We start from the raw sequence: 18,062 nt of genomic DNA on the forward strand, positions 1-18,062 counted from the left end.
GACATGGTCTCTATTTTGGGTCTGTACAGCCCTGCCTGTCCTGCCCTGTGCCTGACCCCCCACACCAAATGACCAGGCCACCACTCTGCACCATCCGTTTACTGTTTTAATACCCGCAGGAGCACGGAGAGGAGGTTTGGGCAACACGTACACAACTCCAAGCCTGCAGTGGTGACTTCTGCCTTTCCTGGGAAGTGCAGAAGCACCCCCACACCCCAGGAAGGTGCTGAGCTGCAGCAGAGCTTGGATGTCCCCATGTCACCCCCCACCAGGGTGTCACAGAATGAGAACCCTTGGGGCAGAGGTGGGAGAAAGAGGCTGAAGGTGATACTGGCATGTCACTGCCATCCCCTCCCCATGGTGTCCCCCTTGATTTTGACTCTGTTGTGATTGCTGGAACAAAACTCCCGTTGTGCTGCATTTCAGGTCACTGTCGGTTCCTTTCGAGGGGGTCTTTAGTTATTAGGATTTCTTTGTACAGATATAAAACAAACAAGGAGGCAGACACTCAACAGGGAGGTTTCATCCCATGCCGGTGTCTGTGCCAGTGTCCCAGTGCCGTCCCCATCCCCACAAGCTCCAGGGCCTGGGCAGGTGGTGGCTGCTGCCCCGGGGACTCATTCAGTTGTCACGGGGCTGAGCCAGGCCTGGGGGGGACACAAGAAGGCCCAGGTGAAGGGAAGGCCAGGTGGGCAGATGCCAGGGGAATTCGGGGGGGGCCTGGAGCTCACCGGGGCGACAGGCCAGCTGGGGCGGCTCCCACGTGCCGTCCTGGCGGCAGCGGATGAGGGGCGAGCGGCGCGGGACGAGGCCGTGCCGGCACTGGTACCGTGCCGTGGAGCCGACCTCGTAGCGCTGCTTTGGTTTGCCAGAGGCACGGGCGTTGGTGAGGGCGGGGGGGGGCCCACACTGCACTGCGGGGGGGGTCGGGGTCATTGCAGCCAGCGTGGAGGGACAGCCCCCCAGCCTGGAGCAAAGCACTGCCCCATAAACCCCAAACGGGCCGAGGGGCCCACGCGCGGGAGCTGTTTGCCCGCTGTGGGGATGGGGGGGAACCCCCTCTTTGGGGGTTGCAGAGGGGCGCAGCCCCAGCCCGGGGTGGGGGAGGCACGGCTTACCCAGCCCCATTTTGCAGGTGTAGGAGAGGTGGTAGTTGCAGGGCACGTCGCTCCACTGGCCCCCGTCGTGCCACACGATGACCACACAGTTCTCACCAGAGAGGAAGTAGCTGTCGGGCTGCCCGGGGTGCCAGTTCTCGTAGAGCTGGGGGGACAGGCATGGCAGGGTGCACGGGGCACCCCAGCACACCCTTTAAGTGTGTGTGGGGGGGGTCCTGCACCAGCACACACCCGTCTGCAGCCTCCTGGCTGTGACATCCCCCTCAGGAACGAGGTGCCACCTCCATGCCCCTTGGCATGGCCTCGGCACCCCAAATCCCAGGGTCTGGCTTCCCTGAGAATGCTCAACCCTGCTGAGGGGCTTCAAATCCTGGCCCCAGGGTTGGACCCCAGTGCTGGAGAAGGATGACAAGGTGCCAGGCAGGGTGAGGGGACACGAGGGCACACAAGGGCTTACCGAGCCCGGCTTACCAAGGGGCTCCCGTCAGACCACTGGAAATCCCCCTCGATGGTCCGGTCGTTCAAGCCGATCCATTGGTATTCCCTGTACTGGTCTGGGGGGCGGGGGGTGAGCTGGAGGTGGGAACACACCCAGGCAGCCCAGCACCACCTGGCAGGAGGGGGCCGAAGGGTACTGGAGGCTGAATCTGGGGTCTGGGGATGAGTGCGGGGAAGCAGAGGTGTCCCTCCCCCTGCAGCGGGAGGGTGATGGGAGATATGGGGACAAGGGGAGCCCCGAAAGGGACAGAGCGGGACCCCCTCGGCCCACAGCCCGGAGCGGCGGGGCTGGGCTGGCCGGGAGAGGGCGGCATTGCCCCGGGACCCCGCCGGTCCCTGCCTGTCCCCACGCGTCCCTGCCGGCACCCGCCCGTCCCTGCCGATCCCTTTCTGTTCCTGCAGGTCCCCACCTGGCCCTGCAGGTCCTCACCTGTCCTTGCCGGTCCCTGCCTGTTCCTGAATGTCCCCACCTGTCCCTGCAGGTCCCCACCTGTCCCCACCTGTCCCTGCAGGTCCCCACCTGTCCCTGCAGGTCCCCACCTGGCTCTGCCTGTCACTGCTTGTCCCTGCAGCTCTCTGCCTGCCTTTGCCTGTCCCTGCAGGTCCCCACCTGGCTCTGCTGGTCCTTTTTCTGGTCTGGCCAGTCCCTGCCTGGCCCTGCAGCCTCTTGCCTGTCCATACCTGCCCCCACCTGTCCCTGCAGCTCCCCGCGAGTTCTCTCCCTGTCCCTCTCCTCCTTCACCCTCAAGTTCCTCCAGGCCTCTTTGCTCTCTGTCCCATCTCCACCACTCTTGTCCCTGCTCTGTCTCCCTCTACCTTCCCCCCTGTCCCTCCACAGCTGCTTTCAGGAGGGTTATTGCTTTGCCTTCAAATTTACTTGCACACGTCCAACCCTCTGCCAGTCTGTCCACTTGTCATTGGATCATGGAATTGTTTAGGTTGGAAAAGCTCTCCAAGACCACCAAGTCCAACCATTCCCCAGCACTACCAAGGCCACCACTAATCCATGTCCCCAAATGCCACATCCACATGTCTATTAAATCCCTCCAGGGCTGGACAGCCTGTGCCAGTGCCTGACCACCCTTCCATGAGGAAGTTTTCCCAACGTCCAACCTAAACCTCTCCTGGTGCAACTGAGGCCATTTCCTCTTGTCCTGTCACTTGTTACCTGGGAGAAGAGCCTGGCCCCACTCGGCTCTCGCCTTCTGTCAGGGAGTTGGAGAGAGTGAGAAGGTCCCCCTTGAACCTCCTTTCCTCCACGCTGAGCCCCCCCCAACTCCCTCAGCTGCTCCTGGTGCTCCAGACCCTTCCCCAGCTCCATTCCCCTTCTGTGCTCACACTCCAGCCCCTCAATGTCTTTCTCGTCATGAGGGGCCCAAGACTGAGCCTATCTGCTCCCACGTCTCTCCATGTTACTATCCATCTTCTCCCATGTCTATCCATGTATCTGTCTACCTGTTCATCCACCCACCCATCAGCTCTGAAGGGCCAGGCTCTGCCTCAGCTTTTGGCTACTTTTTTGGCTTAAGGTTTAAAACTTGCAGACCAGGACTGAGGGTCATTGGGCAGCAGTCCAGGGGTGTGCAGCAGGGTCTGGGGTGACATCACATACCATTAATGAAGTCCTGCTCTTCAGGGGTCAGGATGGTGGCAAGGTGTCCCCCGTAATGTCTGCACTGGGTCTCTGCGTCCTCCCAGCTCCTCCGGGTGGAGAAGTGCTTGTAACAGGCTCCCTGGAAGCTGTCCCAGCCGGGGCTGCACCTCCTCAGCGCTGAGCCCCGGCGGGGAGCAAGGAGGGAGAGAGGAGAGGGTCAGGGTGATGGAGCCCAACTCACCCCAGACTCCTTGATTTCCCCACTTTTATGTCTCCTGAGCCGCTGCTTCAGCAGCTGAGATGGCAGCAGGACCTGGACAGGGGCAACCCAGTGTGGCCACGGTGGGACCTGGGGGACTCACGTCTTTCACAGCTGCTGCCTCCGTAGCCGGGTAGGCACAGGCAGGTGACGTGGGTGTCGTCCTCTGTGCAGGTCCCTCCGTTCAGGCAGGGGTTGGGGACACAGCCACCTGCAAGGCACACGCAGCCGTCCTCAGCACGGGGGCTCGGGGACCTTGTCAGTGCCCAGCATCGCCAGAGCCTCATCCCTGTGTGTCCCACAGCCACCAGGTCTCTGAGCTGGCCCCTGGGGCCAGCCAGTGTGGAGCAGGTGAAGGACTCGGGTGCATGGTGATGTGCCCAGAGCCGTCCCACGCTGCCCTTTGTCCACGGGATGGACCCATCTTAGCTGCCCTGGCCCAGAGCTGGCCGGACCTGGGGCTTTGGCCTCCCCTCAGGGCACAGAGACATGAGCTGGATGCTCTCATCCTCCACATCAGTGGTCTGGCTGCCATGCCAGCCCCTGGCCCGCTCCTGCTGCCCGGGCACAGCTCCTGCTTTCCCCTGGAGTGACGCAGCAGTTGTACTTTGGGAGGGGAACACACAAAGGATAAACCCTTCGGCACCTCCTGGCCACACATCCTCAGCCTGGCAGCAAGGTGAGCCACATGCCTGCCCCTCTGGTGTCACCTTCAGCCTGGCCAGGGCTGATAACTCAGCCGGTGCTGTCCCCAGCCCGCGTGTCCCCAGCAGCCCGTTATGGTCATTAATGCACCCGGAGCACATCGTGTGCTTCCAGCCCAGCTCGAGAGTGTGATGAAGGGTTGCTGCCAGCACCAGCCGAGCGAGGACTGAAAGTCCTTGGCCTCCTTCATCCTAATGGTGCCCCATTTCATGGGCCTTGGCTCAGTGGAGACATGACAAGGGTGATGCTGTCACCCTCACCCATCCCCAGGCACCATCACCTCCCCACAAGGTGCCAGCAGCTCACTCGGGACATCCAGCTCGTCCCCAGCAGACCGAGAAACGGGGAGGGATGGGCAATTTAGGGCCCTAACATCACATGGAGAGCTCTTCCTGGGCAGGCATCTCTCCTTGCCAGGGCAAGGGCAACCACCCCACAAGGTCTTGCCACCCTCCATAGAGCCTCCTTCATGCCACGGGACCAGGCAGGGCACTGCCAGAGCAGGGGGGGAGGGACCTCACATGGTACCCTCTGCTGCAGCTGCCCTTGCAGGGAACAGGGGGGTAGGGTCTTGGCTGCTGTGCACTGCATTGGATCTGGGAGCATCCCATGGGGGGGGAGGGGGCAGAGGGTGGGTCTGGGTGGGTGACACCCACCTGCAGCAGTTCATGCACCCACCACTCACCCATCTCAGCCCTCCTGTGGGGGGACCAGGGCTGGGGTGAGGGGGAAACTGCCCCCTGGGGGGACTGCAGCAACTTTGGGGTACTTGGTCACCAAAGGCAAGGTTCTCTTGAGGCTCTGCACCCCACGACCCATCGGTGCCCCCATGTTTCCCCCTGCTCATGTCATGCAGCCCTCGCCCCTCCTCCCGGGGCAGCGTGGGGTGACCCATCCCCAGGGGGGCCACATGGAGCATGCAAAGCAGCCATACCCCCCAGACCTCAGGGGGGGTCCCATCCACCCCATTCCTAGGGACTCACGGGGCCAGAGGGTGGGGGATTAGTTCGTCAGTGGGGGAGGCGCGTGGGCAGCGGGCGCAAGGACGAAGGGAAGAGCTCGCCGAGATGCTTGTTCTAGAAAGCTTTTAATTCCCTTTATTAGTACCACGGTTAGTCAGAGCAGGGGCTGGGGCTGCCTTTTGCTTATTGGGCTTTTTCATGGAAACAGTCATTAAAACACTTCACAGAAGTAGAAGAGATTTAAGTGCATGCAGACCTCGGACCAATTTGTTTGACAAATATGTGCTTCTCTGGACCTGTAACCTTCCCTTACCCAGCTGAGGAGGAGAGAGAGAGAGAGAGAGACAGACGGGCGGACAGACAGAGGGAAGCACAGCGTGAAGGAAAGGTGTTGACTTTCTCTATTGCCAAAGAGCAGCCAAGAGGGCTGCCCCGAGGGCGAGGGTGGCACGGCGGGGACCCCCGGCCGAGCTGGCGCCTGCCCCGACGCTGGCCCGCTCCGTGGGGAGGGCGGGCAGGGGCACAGCCGTGCTGGGGGCCGGGTCTCCCAACGGGGTTCCCGCCAGGGTCACCCCAGAGCCGCCAGTACGGGGAGAGGTGAGGCCATCCCTGCGGGTCCCACCTGGTTCTCCAGGAACGGCTGCAAGGAAACCCTCCACGGTTGCAACGGAGGGAGCAGGTTGCTCTTCCTCCTCCTCCTCCTCCTCCTCCCGGGAAGGTGCAGCAGGCATCCCACGGTCAGCGCCCGGGGGTCGCGGCACAGCCTCCTCTCCTTCCAGGGCTGGGGCGCGGCTGCCGCCGGGCACCGCCGTTGCCTCCGCTGCGGGGACGGTGCTCCCGTCCCCCGGGGCCGCAGGCGAGGGGAACCACGGGGCCCCTGACAGCTCCTCTCCCTCCTCCTGCGGCTGCGAGGGCGCAGCGGGCAGCGGGGAAGCCCCGAGGCTTTCGACCACGTCTCCGGAGAGCTCGGCGTCTTCAGCGGCGGGGACGGGGCTGCTCGTCCCGCCGGGCTTGCGGCGCTCTGTCGAGGTGGCAGAAGTGGCAGCGGTTGGCGATGGCACACGGTGCCCAGGTGCCCCAGGGCTGGCAGTGTGGGCCGGCCGCCCCACGGAGTCCCGCGGGCGGTCGGGGCGGTGGGCGGGGGCGGCAGGGCTGGGCGGCCGGGGAAAGCCCTCAGGAGGCTCCGTGTCACCTGCTGGGACAGCGGTGGGTCCCTCTGCGCCCAGCCGCGGGGCCACGGAGAGTGTCTCTGTGCCGGGGGCTCCGTCCGGCTCCAGGTTGGGGTCTCGCCCTCCGCCCGGGCTCTCCGCTGATGTGCTGCCAGGGCCCCTGCCCGGCGCTGCTCCCTGTTCTTCCTCTGCAAAGGGCAAGGCAGAAAGGCAGTGAGACGCCTGCGCCGGGAGCCAGCCAGACCAAGGGGCCGCGGGCTCCGGCATCTCCCGCCAGCGCTGCCGACCCTCCCCCGGTGGGCAGAGCCGGGGGGGCGATGCCAGCACAGAGGTGCGCGGGGAGATGGAAGCGGCCCCGAGCCCGTGTGACACTGTCTCCTCTGAACCGGCACGGCTGACAGCTCTGGTTTGACCACTGCCAAGCCCAGCCCTGGCTTGTCTGTGGCAGGGGCCATGCTCAGCCCCTCACCACTGTGCCTGGCCTCCTTTCCCTCCAGCTGCCAGCGCCCTTGTCCAGCTCCTTGCTCTGCTAAACTACGGTCCAGCACCGACCCTGCACACTGGACTGTGGCTGAGGGAGGGACACAACGGATGTCCCCACGCCAGTGCACAGCCCTACACCAAGACACCAGTGCACCAGCCATGGGGGCTCCCTCCGCAGGAGGGACAGGGACAGCAGGGGTGACCTGGGCACCCACGGGTGCCTCCAACCTCTCCTTGCAATCCTGGGGCCTCTGTGCCTGCTGTTCCTCTCTGTGTCCCAGCCCTGGCACGGCCACAGCAGCTGCTCAACCTACCAGTGTGGGACAGTCCGTGCCCGGCCACGGTGGCTGCCCCACTGTCCCTGTCCCCCCGTCCTCCTCCACAGGGCGTGGGCTCCCCAGCTTTGCACCACAGCTAAGTGGGACACCTGCCTCGGGGACGGCTGGGGCCGTGGGGAAAGGGGAGGCAGGGGTGGGGTGACCTGAGGACACGGAGGTATCTAGTGGGGGGTGCCGGGCCCCTGGCCCTGGTGTGTCTTCGGGGGACGGGCTCGGCTTTTCCAGCTCAGCGTCCTCAAAGAAAGGGACGGCGTAAATAGCCCCTCGCGACTCAAGCTCCACTGGTGCTCTGGGCAGCTGCAGCTCCTCCAGCTTTTCTGCCACTGTGACAATCTCCTGGAGGAGATTCTCCTCGGGCTCTTGGGCTTGGTATTTTCCTGCAGCCTCAGGGAAAGAGTTTGTCCCTTCTGTGGGCAGAAAGAAAGTGGGATATTACTACCCTGTCCTGGCCCAGTGGCAGGCAGAGATGCCCTCACCCCACAGTGGGGCTGGAGTCCTGGCACCCCTGCAGGGACTCAGCTGTCATTGACCTCCCCTTCCCCACCTAAAGAGGGTCAGCACGGGGCAGGATCAGGCCCTCCCAGTTGCTGTTGGAACCAGAAGAGCCAACAGCCCCAGTGGGAGCTTTGGGGCTTGGCAGCACGTAGGGGGGCCAGATCCTTAACCCTGCATTCCCCTCTCGGGAACGGTCCTTCTCCACACCCCCACCCCCACCCCGGGGAGAGCAGACATGCATGGGGAGTTAGTGTGTTACAGGGGGCTTGGATTCACGGGACGGGTCCATCCTGCCTAACCCATCCTGCCTAACCCTGCTGAGAGGTGGGGAATCTGTGGCACGGAGATGTGCAGCATCCAGCCGATCCGGGGGCAGTGTCCCTGTACTGCCCCGAGGGGATACACGGAGAGGTGGGATCGGGCAGGAGGAGTGGAGAAGCAGCTCTTCCTCCCTCCATGCCCATTATCCCTGCAGCTCATCACCTGCGGGGCTCGCCGGCGGTGCAGGCAGTGCTGTGCCACTGCCCACGGGTCTCCTCCCTGCCCACCATGGGAGGTATTGCCCCAAAGCAGCCTGGCAGGCTGTGTTCCACAGTCCCCAGGACCCAGCAGTGCCCCCCAGGCCAGCAGCTGTGCTCACAGAGCTCACACAGACCGACGGTGCCACGCAGGACATCCCTGTTCCACCACGATCTAGTGGCGCAGTACTGAGGGCATGCAGGGCATCCCTGCTCTGTCGTGACATATCAGCACACACTGCTGAGACCACGCAGAGCACCCCTCCTCTACCCAGAGCTATCAGCATGCAGGATCAGGACCATGCAGGTTATCCCTCCCCGGTCACGACACGCAGCGTGGAGACCATGCAAGACATTCCTATCCCACCGCGGCAAGTCAAGATGGCACAAAACACCCCTGCCCGCCCTATCGCGATAGCGCAGCCCGCGGCACGGAAACATGCAGGGGTCCCGACGCGATCCCGATCCTGCAGGACAGCCCATCTCTGCTGCACGCAGCGCACTCGGGTGGCCCGGGGGTGGCACCTCGCACCCACCGGGCACCTGAAAGCCCTGCCAGAGCCTTCCCGAGCCTCCCGCCGGTCCCTGCCCAGGAGCACCCGCGGGCTGCGGGGTAGTGCCCCTCTTTACCTCGGAAACAGTACGCATCGTATCTGCTCTGGGCATCGGGGAATCCCGTCTGGTTGCGGAAGAGGAAGATGGTTTTGACACCCGGCAGGGCTCCGCCGCAGCGCTCCCGAGGGGTGACGATGGGGTAGCGGACGCTGCCGTCGGCCAGCCAGCCGGGGCTGCAGGCGTCCAGCCCCGCGTTCCAGGCCGCGTAGAGCTGCCCCGGGCTCGCCAGCTCCGCGCCCAGCGCCCGGCAGCGCTCCACCGCCTCCTCCAGCGTGAACCTGGCTGGGGCCGTCTCCAAAAAGATCTCCCCTGCGAAGAGAGGAAGGAGACGGGGCGTCAGAGCTGCGGAGGGGGGCAGGGGCTGCGAGAGCCCCCTCACCTCCTCCGCTCTCCGCACGACCCCAGGAGCTGGCGTGGAGGTGGGGACTCCAGCGTGTGGAGGCACACCAGGGGCTGGAGGAGCCTGCCTATATCCCTGCCTTCCTCCTTGCCTTCCTCCTTGCCTGCATCCCTGTCTTCCTCCCTGCCTGCATCCCTGCCTCCTGTTTCCCTGCACACGCACGTGGCAACCACAGTGCAGGCATGGCTGGAGCTCTTGTGCCACATGGGATTCCTGCCCTTGCAAACAGAGCTGAGACTTTGAAGCATCCATGAACCACGAACAGGACCACAGATGAGCAGGTCTTCACCCTGCACAGCACAATCCACAAGCAGGACATTTCTAAGGGGGATCTGCAAGCCCAGTGGATACTGTGGTGGGGCTTCACACCGAGAAGTTCTGGGCACATCACATGTCGGCCCCCACAACCACACTGATCTCCCTGTCCCAGCACATCATGCCCTGCACACAGGCAACCTGTGCCTTGTCCCTGCCACCCTGCCTGGCATCACCACAACAGCTGCTGCCACCAGTGGTGAGCCCCATCAGGGCCCAAAGGAGGGACTGGCCACTCCCCACACACACGGCTGGGTGGGATCTGCAGCCCTGCAGCACGTGCAAAGCATGGTACGAGCACAGCCAAACCCCAAACCACCTCTCAGCGTTACCCACGCTCTGCTGCCAAACCAGGGCAGATCACCGTGGGCACGCTCCAGCCCAGGCACTGCCTGCTTCAAGAGAGAGAGCCCCCCATCCTCCCAAACCGAACCAGAATGCTTTAGGAAGCAGCACAGCAAGTCCCCACGGCCTGGAGCCAGAGCCTGAGGTTCAGGGCAGCTTTTTGCTTGGATTCACAACTGGTTACAGGGGCGAGTTAGTGTGGGAGCAAAAGCAGGGGAGGGCAAGAGGGGACTGGTGGCACCGCAGGCACCTGGGAGGTCCTCAGCGTAGCAGTACACGTCGTACATGTCCGCTGGGTCCACCACCCCGTAGTTCCTGACCCCAGGAAAGCCATTCATGTCTCCATAACAGGCCTCGCGGGGTGTCTGGATGGGGTACCTGGGGCAGGAGAGCACAGGGAAGGGTTGGTGACTCACGGAAGGGTGATGGGGGAGGCAGTGGGTGCAATGCCCGGGTGGCTGCGGTGCCCACCTGACGGTCTGGTCGGCGATCCAGCCGGCGTCACACTGCTCGTAGCCGCCCAGATAGGCAGCGTAGAGCTGCTCGGGGGTGGCAATGCTGGCACCGATCCGGGCACAAGCTTCCTGCGCCTCGGCAAAGGTGTAGGCGTAGCGCATGGAGCCCTCCCGGTAGTGAAACACCACCCCTGGGGGAGGACAAAGGCGTGGGCAGGGGGCTTCGGGGCAGCCCCCCCGAGTGGGTGCAGATACACCCGGGGGGGGGCATTTGCTGAGCCAGGAGAGGGCCCCAACCCGCCCCAAGCCCCACCTTGGAGTACCTTTGACTTTGACGTGGAGGATGTCGTGGCCGTCCTCGATGCCGTGCTGCACGTCGCAGCGGTAGATCCCCGAGTCGTTGGGCCGCAGCTCGGTGAGCAGGAGGGAGGCGTTGGTGTAGCGCTGGTGGAAGATGGGCAGGGAGGCGCGCAGGCGATAGTCCTCGCTCACCTTCACCCTGTCCCCCCGAGCTACCAAGATCTCCACCTCTCTGCCCTCAGAGATGAAGGTCCACTTGACCCGGGGGGTTCCCAGGACAGCCCGGCGGCCGCCCGTGCCCGCAGTGGGCTGGGGGCCAAGGTAGGTGATGAGGCAGGGGATGGTGATGTCGCCTGCCAGCACAGGGTCGAGGGCTGGGTGGCGTGGGATGGAGACCTGCAGAGCCTTGAGGTCCTCTGGGTGGGAGAAGAGAGGAGCTGTGAGCAGGACGAGGGTGGGGGCCCCTCTGAAGCCCCCACTATGGGGCACAGACGGGGCAGGGAGTGACGCAGATGCGGCCGATGATGCCGAGTTACCTGTGCCATCTCCGGGGCCAAACACCTGCGGGACCACTGTGGGGGCAAACACCCAGAGCAGCAGCAGCGGGAGGGCTGGGGCCATGCTCTGCCCTGCAAGGGGGGAGCAAAAACCACCAGCTGTGCTTAGAATCCAAAAAAGTATCAGAAACATCCCATCCCTGCATGAGCGAGAGAGCTCAGGGGGAGCCCCCGGCCCATCTGTACAGGGATGGGGTGTCAGGGCAGAGGGAGAGGGCAGCACTGGCACGGCCGCAGGGCATGACCTGGACCCTTGGACAGTGGAGAGGAGAGGGAAGAGAAGGAAATGTGCCCTGGTTAACAGGAGGAAGGAGACAGCACGAGCTCCCAGGACCATTGGCTGGGAGCCACTGGGTACCATCCAGCCCCAGCAACCTTCCCTGGGAGCCGGGTCCCCTGGGGACAGCAGAGTCCAGCCTGACACCGACGGCACAGAGGTCTGAGCCCAAGCGCTGGCCACAGCGGGCAGGGAGGCGATGCCAGCGCCCGCGGTGCCGCCGTGAGAAACCTTGGGAAGGGTTCTAACAGCGGGTCAGAGCAGGAAAGAGGCAGCGAGGGAGGCGAGTGAGCAAGCGGGGCACATGCGTGTGCTTGTGCCGCTCCACGCGTGTCGCAGAGCTCGCACGTGCGGGTGTGCACACGCGTGTGCCTGTGCTCGTGCACGTGTGCGCTGAAGAGGGAGTGTTTGTGGAGGGGGTTGAGGTCAGCGAGCCCCTGGGGAGGGGTGACAGCCCGGGGCACACAAAGCACAGGGCAGAGGGGGAGGGAAGGAGCGGGGCGGCTTCTTTGCCATTCAGCTCACGCCGGAGGCTCCCTGCGCGCGGGCTGGGAAAACCGGGGCTGACCAAAGCAGCCATTATGTCCCAGGCCTCTCTCAGGCTGCCTGGCACAAAGGGCTCTCACCGGAGGGCTGGGGAGCCAGTGCTGAAAGGAGAGCCCGGTGGCCAGCACCGCCATCACCGGCCCCCAGCCCTCCCCAGGGAGCAGCTCAGGGGATGCCAGGCATGTCAGGAGGGGCTCCGGCTGCCCACGGCCTCTTGCAGCCCTCCGGAGGGGAGGGTGATGCTGGGCATGTGGGGAGATTCCCCTGCATGATGCACAGCCCTGATACCCCCTCACCCCTCTGCAGAGGCTCCTCAGGGGGCTGGGAGCTCCTCAGCCCCCCATGCCAGGATTGCATCACACCGTTCCCTGGGAACGGAGCACCCTGAGCCTCAGAGCAGCTTTGTGATTTATGAGCTCTTTGTGCTGCATTGATTTCGGCAGCCACAGTAGTGGCTTGGGCAGCTCCACAGCAGATTGCTGGCTGCCAGGGCCAGCCTGCTGGGAGGCTGTCCTGGTCACCTGCGTCCCTCTGCAAACTGTGCTCCTGGAGTGTGCCCAGGGGACCACTGCTCCGGGGAGAGGTGTGAGTACAGCCCCCAACACTGAGCACTGTGCACCCACACCCCAGCATCATGCAACCAAGGATGTCCAGGCACCACCCACCACGGACATACAGCCCCTGGCACCACATAACCATGGACATACAGCCCCTGGCACCACAAAACCATGGACATACAGCCCCTGGTACCACAAAACCATGGACATACAGCCCTTGGCACCACCCACTATGGACATACAGCCCCTGGCACCACAAAACCATGGACATACAGCCCCTGGCACCACGTAGCAATGAATGTACATCCTCTGGCACCACACACTAAGGATGTCCAGTCCCTGGCACCACACACCATGGATGTACAGCCCCTGGCACCAAGCAGCATGAATGCACAGCTCCTAGCACCAAGATCTATGGACATACAACCCTGGCATTGCACAGCCATGGACATACAGCCCCTGGCACCAAACATCATGGACATACAGCATCTGGCACCGCACAGCCATGGGTGTACAGCCCCTGGCACCAAGCACCATGCATGCATAGCTCCTAGCACCAAGATCTGTGGACTTGAAGACCCTGGTACCCCACATTATGCACATCCCTGGCACCACCCAACATGGACTTACAGCCCCTGGAAACACACACCAAGGATGTACAGACCCTGGAACCACACACCGTGAACATACAGCCCCTGGCACCACACCCCATGGATATATAGCCCCTGGCACCAAGCACCATGCATGCACAGCTCCTGGCAGAAGCTCCATGGTCTTACAGCCTCTGGCACCCCACATCATGGATGCACAGCCCCTGGCACCACCCACTGTGGACATACAGCCCGTGGCATGACACACAATTGACCTCCAGCCCCTGACACCACACACCATGGACATACAGCCCATGGCATGACACACCACCAATGTCCAGCCCCTGGCACCACGCATCGTGGACATACAGCCCATGGCACCAAGCACCATGGACATGCAACCCCTGGCACCACACACCATGGACATGCAACCCCTGGCACCACACACCATGGACATATAGCCCATGGCACCACACACCATGGACATACAACCCCTGGCACCAAGTACCATGGACATACAATCCCTGGAACCACTCATCATGGACATATAGCCCCTGGAATCACTCATCATGGACATACAGCCCATGGCACCACACACCATCAGTGTCCAGCCCCTGGCACCACGCACCATGGACATACAGCAACTGGCACCACACAGCCATGGGTGTACCACACAGCATCTGGTACCACACACCATGGACATACAGCCCCTGACACCACACACCATGGACATACAGCCCATGGCATGACACACCACCAATGTCCAGCCCCTGGTACCAAGCCCCACGGACATACAGCCCCTGGCACCAAGCCCCACGGACATACAGCCCCTGGTACCACGCACCGTGGACACCAACCATCACACACAGACCACAGACCTCCCCTTCCCAGCCGGAGCTCAGCAGGGGCAGCCGCAGCTCGATCGCCCGGGACCCAGCTGGTGTGTCAGGGCCAAGCCAGGGGCTTTCTCCGCTCCGGAGGGATCATCTGAATGCAGCCCCGCGGCTCTGGAGTGAGGGACAAAACCCTCCTGCGCGGCCGCCGTGGCCAGGCTCCAGTGTGGGGGTTGGCTGCCACCCCCGGGGCGGCCAAGCGAGGAAGGCTTTTGTCACGGGCACCTTTTCTTCCCATCCCCAAGGCGCCGTGGTGGCGCGGGCAGCAGCCACGGAGCCCCAGGGAGGAAATCCAAGTGATAAAGCTCTGCAGGAATGGGGCAAACTGGGCTGAGTCGTCTCTGCTCCCTTCCCGTGCCCGTCCCTGGCTGGACCAGCGTGCTGGCACCAGGAATGGGATGTGGAGAGGGTTAAACTCTGCCCATGGGTGACGTCCTGAGGTCCCCGAGTCCAATGATGGCAAGAGACTCTCAGTCATCAAATCTGGGGCTTGAGGTTGGATTTTTGGCTTGGGTTTTTTTCTTATTTTCCACAGATGGAAAATCTTTTGACCCACACGTCATGAGGGAAAAGCTGGGAGCAGGACTAGGGAAGGGCAGCCAAAAAGGTTGAAGAGGAGGAATGGCAGAGACTCAATTGTCTCTGAGACCTCAGAGCTCAGCAGATGCCAGGGAGGGACCGAGACAAAGGCACGCACGCACGTGGCAGGGCCAGCTAACCTCCATTTCCGTGGGAAACCAGGTGGAAAATGGAGCCGAAGACTATTTTGGGACAGGAGCGATCTTTCTTTCTCCCTTGAGCTCGGCCCTCCTTTCAGAGGCGGCTCCTTGAGCGTGGCAGGGCCAGCAGGATTTGGGGCTGCAGCACCTGGTCCAGGGCTCAAGGCAGGAGATGCTGCGAGGGGACGGTCATGGGAGGGGGTCCCTTCTCATCTCGGAAGAGGGGCTTTCTCCTCCGCAGCCCCTCGTCCCCTCCACGTGACGGTTACTCATCCCGGCTCCCAAGGTGCCCTGCCAGCCCGCAGCGAGCCGGAGGAGGGGGGAGCAGAGCGGTGGCTTTCCAGGGATGCTCAGCTGCAGAATGAGTCAGCAGCCGCCGGCACAGCCTGGCCCCGCTCCAGCCCCATCCCCACCAATGCAAAGGGCTCCGGACACCCCGCTGCCGCCCCGGCTGCCGGGCGGACCCGCAGCCACGGTTCGCTTGTGGCTGCGCCGTGTCCGTCCCCCCCCGCGGTGCTGCAAACTGGCGCTGCGTCCAGGATTCGTCCCCACCCCCGCGGGTGGGTGGGGCGCGACCATCGCAGGGGTCCCCGGAGCTGGGCAGTGCCAGGGACATGCCAGCTCAGGGTATGCAGCGGGAAGAGCCCGGCAGCCTCTTGGCAGCAGCCGCTGGCAGAGCTTAAAGGGCCGGAAGCAGGTGGGGAGAGCGGGGCGGGGAGGGGTCCCTCCAGCTGCCAGAACCCCCCGCCCCCCACCCCAGCAGGGAGAAAGGGGCTCCTTGTTGCAGGGCTGGGCTGTGGGAAGTGTCCCCGGTCCGCGGGAGCCCAGGGAGGGTCCTGGGGAGATACAGTCCCGCACGGAGGGGTGGGGACCGGAGCAGAGCCCGCAGGAACCCTCCAGGGACACGCGAGCATGTGCACCCCCCGTAAGTGTGTCACACACACACGTGAAGGTTTGCACGCCCTTCCCCGGCTGTGGGGCTCCGGTGGGGAAAGTGAGGCACCGGGTGGGACAGAAGAGTGGGGTGGAGGACGGGGGGGGTCCCAGACTTCAGCGCTGCTGCTCAGGTGGGACCCAGCCCCGCTGCCGCTCACCAGCAAACTCGCATCTCGCCGTTCCCAGCGCGAGATCACCAGATCTCCCAGTTTTCCCAGCCTAAATCCATTCCCTGAAAAGCGGGGGATCACCCTCTCTCTGTGCCCAGGAGCTGGAAAAGGCTCCGGGCTGGGGCAGAGGGAGTTACTCCCACCCCCCGGCAGCCAAAAGGAAGAGCAACAGGTTCTGGGTTGGGCTGAGGCGGGAGAAGTCGGCGTGACGGGAGCAGCGGTCCCTTGCAGGGATGCTCAAGGGCAGCCCCTTCGTCCCGGGGACGAAATGCTCTGACTGCGGGAGGGGAAGCGGATTGCGGCAAACGGCCCCCACCGGGGGCACCCCACGGGGCACCTGGGGTTCACACTGGGGCTGCTCGGCTGGGAAGAGCCATGAAAATCCTCAAAAATTTTCCCCCGGGCCCTCCCGTCCCCCTCTCTGGGACAGAGCCAGAGATTGGAGCCGAGAGAGCTGGGGGAGGACAGGGAGACCCGGCGGTGCCCTACAGCCACCCCAAACCCTGGGCTCGTCCCCAGCCCCCTGGGAATGGGCACTTTTGCCCCTAAACCCCTCCCCCTCCACGGGGAGTAGCGACACGGCCGGGCAGGAGCGGCGGGAGCCGGACCCCTGCCCAGCTCCGTGCCTCAGTTTCCCTTTCCACTGCTACCCTGACTGCAGCCTCCTTGGGACAAGGACCCCACGAGAGACTCTGCAGGACAGACGGGGAGGGCTCCTCCGTGACGGGACACCCCAGACCCATCCTGAATCCCCGGCCCCTCTCCCAAAACAGGGGACCCGTGGGAGCAGCTGCTTAAACAGCCCGGTAAATCACCCTTATCCCCAACCCCTCCGAGCCCCGCTGCGGGACGGGCTGGGCTCCAGGCTGCAGCAGCCAGGCAGTACCAAAGTCCTTTCTCCATCCAACTTCGCAAGAGCCCCCCCTAACCCCGCTCTGCCTCCGGCGCTGCGGAGCCGCTTCAAGCTGATCCCTTAGAAAAAACTTGCAGCGCGGTGCTGTGCTCGGGGGCGCCGGTGACAAGGACAAACCTCCCCGAAGCGGCACCGCGGGGACCCCCAGGTCCGAGTATCCCCCCGCTGCAGGGCAGGAGGATGCCCTGTGCCCCCCGCGGGGGAAAGCACGGGGGAAGCTCTGGGCATCCCCACGACGGCTCAGCTCCCGTCTCACTTTCCGCCCGTGGGGAGGTGAAACGCGATCCTGAGATGAAAAGCGCAGTACGGCAGCGCCCCGGGGACACCGCAGCGCCCGGGGCACCGCCGGCCCCGCACCCCCGGGGGACATCGCCGGCCCCACGCGCTCCCCGCATCCCACCTGGCTCCGTGCGTGGCGGCAGCCCCGCGGCGGGGGCCCCTCTGTGCGGCGGGGGAAACGGGGGGTCCCCTTGCCCGGGGTCCCGGTGCGGGGCTGAGCTGCGGCTCCTCCGGGGCAGCGCGGGCAGCGGGCGGCAGCAGGTTGGCAGGACGGCTGGGAAAGAGCTGCACCAGGCATAAGTGCAGGCACCGAGAAAAGAGGCTTCTGTGTGTGTGTGTGTCCGTGTCCTCCACTCTTCTTTTTTTTTTTTTTCCTTCCCCTTTCCCTCCTCCTTTTATATTTATTCCTTCCCCTAATTAAGAAGGGAAAAAAAAAAAAAAGATATTACCGTGTTGGCAGGCGCCTCGTCCCTCCCCGTCCCTCCCTCCTGGCAGCTGGCAAACCCCGCACGAGAGGAGGATGCTCAGCCCGGGCACAGTGTTAACCCAATGCAGCAGAAGTGGGCGAGCAGCCGGCACTGGGTCCCCCGGACCCTGCCGGAGGTGGGGAGTCCCCCTACCGCAGACCCCATCATGGCACAGGAATGTCCTTGGGATGGTTATTCCTAATATTTGGCAGCTTCAGCAGGACGGAGAGTGGACCACAGGCGGGGGTCCCAGTACCCACCGGAGGCTTTATTATGCAAAAGCCCCTTCGCTGGGAGGCCACAGTGGGTGGAGGCACCATCCGGGGGCCGGAGGACCCTTTGCCAGCCCCAAAAGTGTGTTGGGAGCAGCCAGATCCCACCTCCTGACACAGCACTCACAGCCAAACTCAGTCCAGCAGAGAGACACGCCGTGCCTCAGTTTACCCGCCTGCATCCGTGTCAGGGTTAATTTACTCCAGGATAATTTATGAATCTTTAGGTTTGAATGCTTGTTCCTGGAGGGATGTGCGGGGACCTGGGCACCCTGTGGGGTCCTGGGGCAGCTGGAGCCCCTCATCTGCAGACCCAA

At 63.7% G+C, this 18,062-nt stretch overlaps 1 protein-coding gene across 8 annotated transcripts; it reads right to left on the minus strand.

The window, feature by feature from the left end:
• Positions 1–91: 91 nt before the first annotated feature.
• On the minus strand, positions 92–17,357 carry BCAN (brevican). Of its 8 annotated transcripts, none has more exons than XM_051773248.1 (15): positions 13,941–14,108; positions 11,106–11,198; positions 10,593–10,985; positions 10,286–10,460; positions 10,065–10,192; positions 8,770–9,063; positions 7,270–7,533; positions 6,329–6,493; positions 5,759–6,157; positions 3,573–3,680; positions 3,229–3,387; positions 1,590–1,672; positions 1,119–1,263; positions 732–909; positions 92–647 (listed from the first exon to the last, which is right to left on the minus strand). In XM_051773248.1, exons 1-15 carry the CDS (start codon positions 13,954–13,956, stop codon positions 629–631), a joined length of 2,619 nt encoding a protein of 872 aa, XP_051629208.1. In that variant the 5' UTR covers positions 13,957–14,108; the 3' UTR covers positions 92–628. The 8 variants fall into 8 exon arrangements, with proteins under 8 accessions (XP_051629208.1, XP_051629207.1, XP_051629205.1 ...); XM_051773247.1 differs by having other exon boundaries at positions 732–914; XM_051773245.1 differs by lacking the exon at positions 13,941–14,108 and adding an exon at positions 17,128–17,357 and having other exon boundaries at positions 732–914; positions 5,759–6,493.
• Between the last annotated feature and the right edge of the window lie 705 nt (positions 17,358–18,062).

This window comes from Manacus candei, unplaced genomic scaffold, assembly GCF_025592945.1.
Source record: "Manacus candei isolate 608988 ecotype Guabito, Panama unplaced genomic scaffold, ASM2559294v1 h1tg000166l, whole genome shotgun sequence".
Classification (NCBI taxonomy): domain Eukaryota; kingdom Metazoa; phylum Chordata; class Aves; order Passeriformes; family Pipridae; genus Manacus; species Manacus candei.

Coding starts and splice junctions, on each gene's coding strand:
- BCAN (XM_051773243.1), bottom strand. Junction 7,534..8,769: donor CGATGCGTACTGTTTCCGAG/GTAAAGAGGGGC, acceptor TTCTGCCCACAG/AAGGGACAAACTCTTTCCCT. Junction 1,264..1,589: donor GGTCTGACGGGAGCCCCTTG/GTAAGCCGGGCT, acceptor CTGTCCCCCCAG/CTCTACGAGAACTGGCACCC.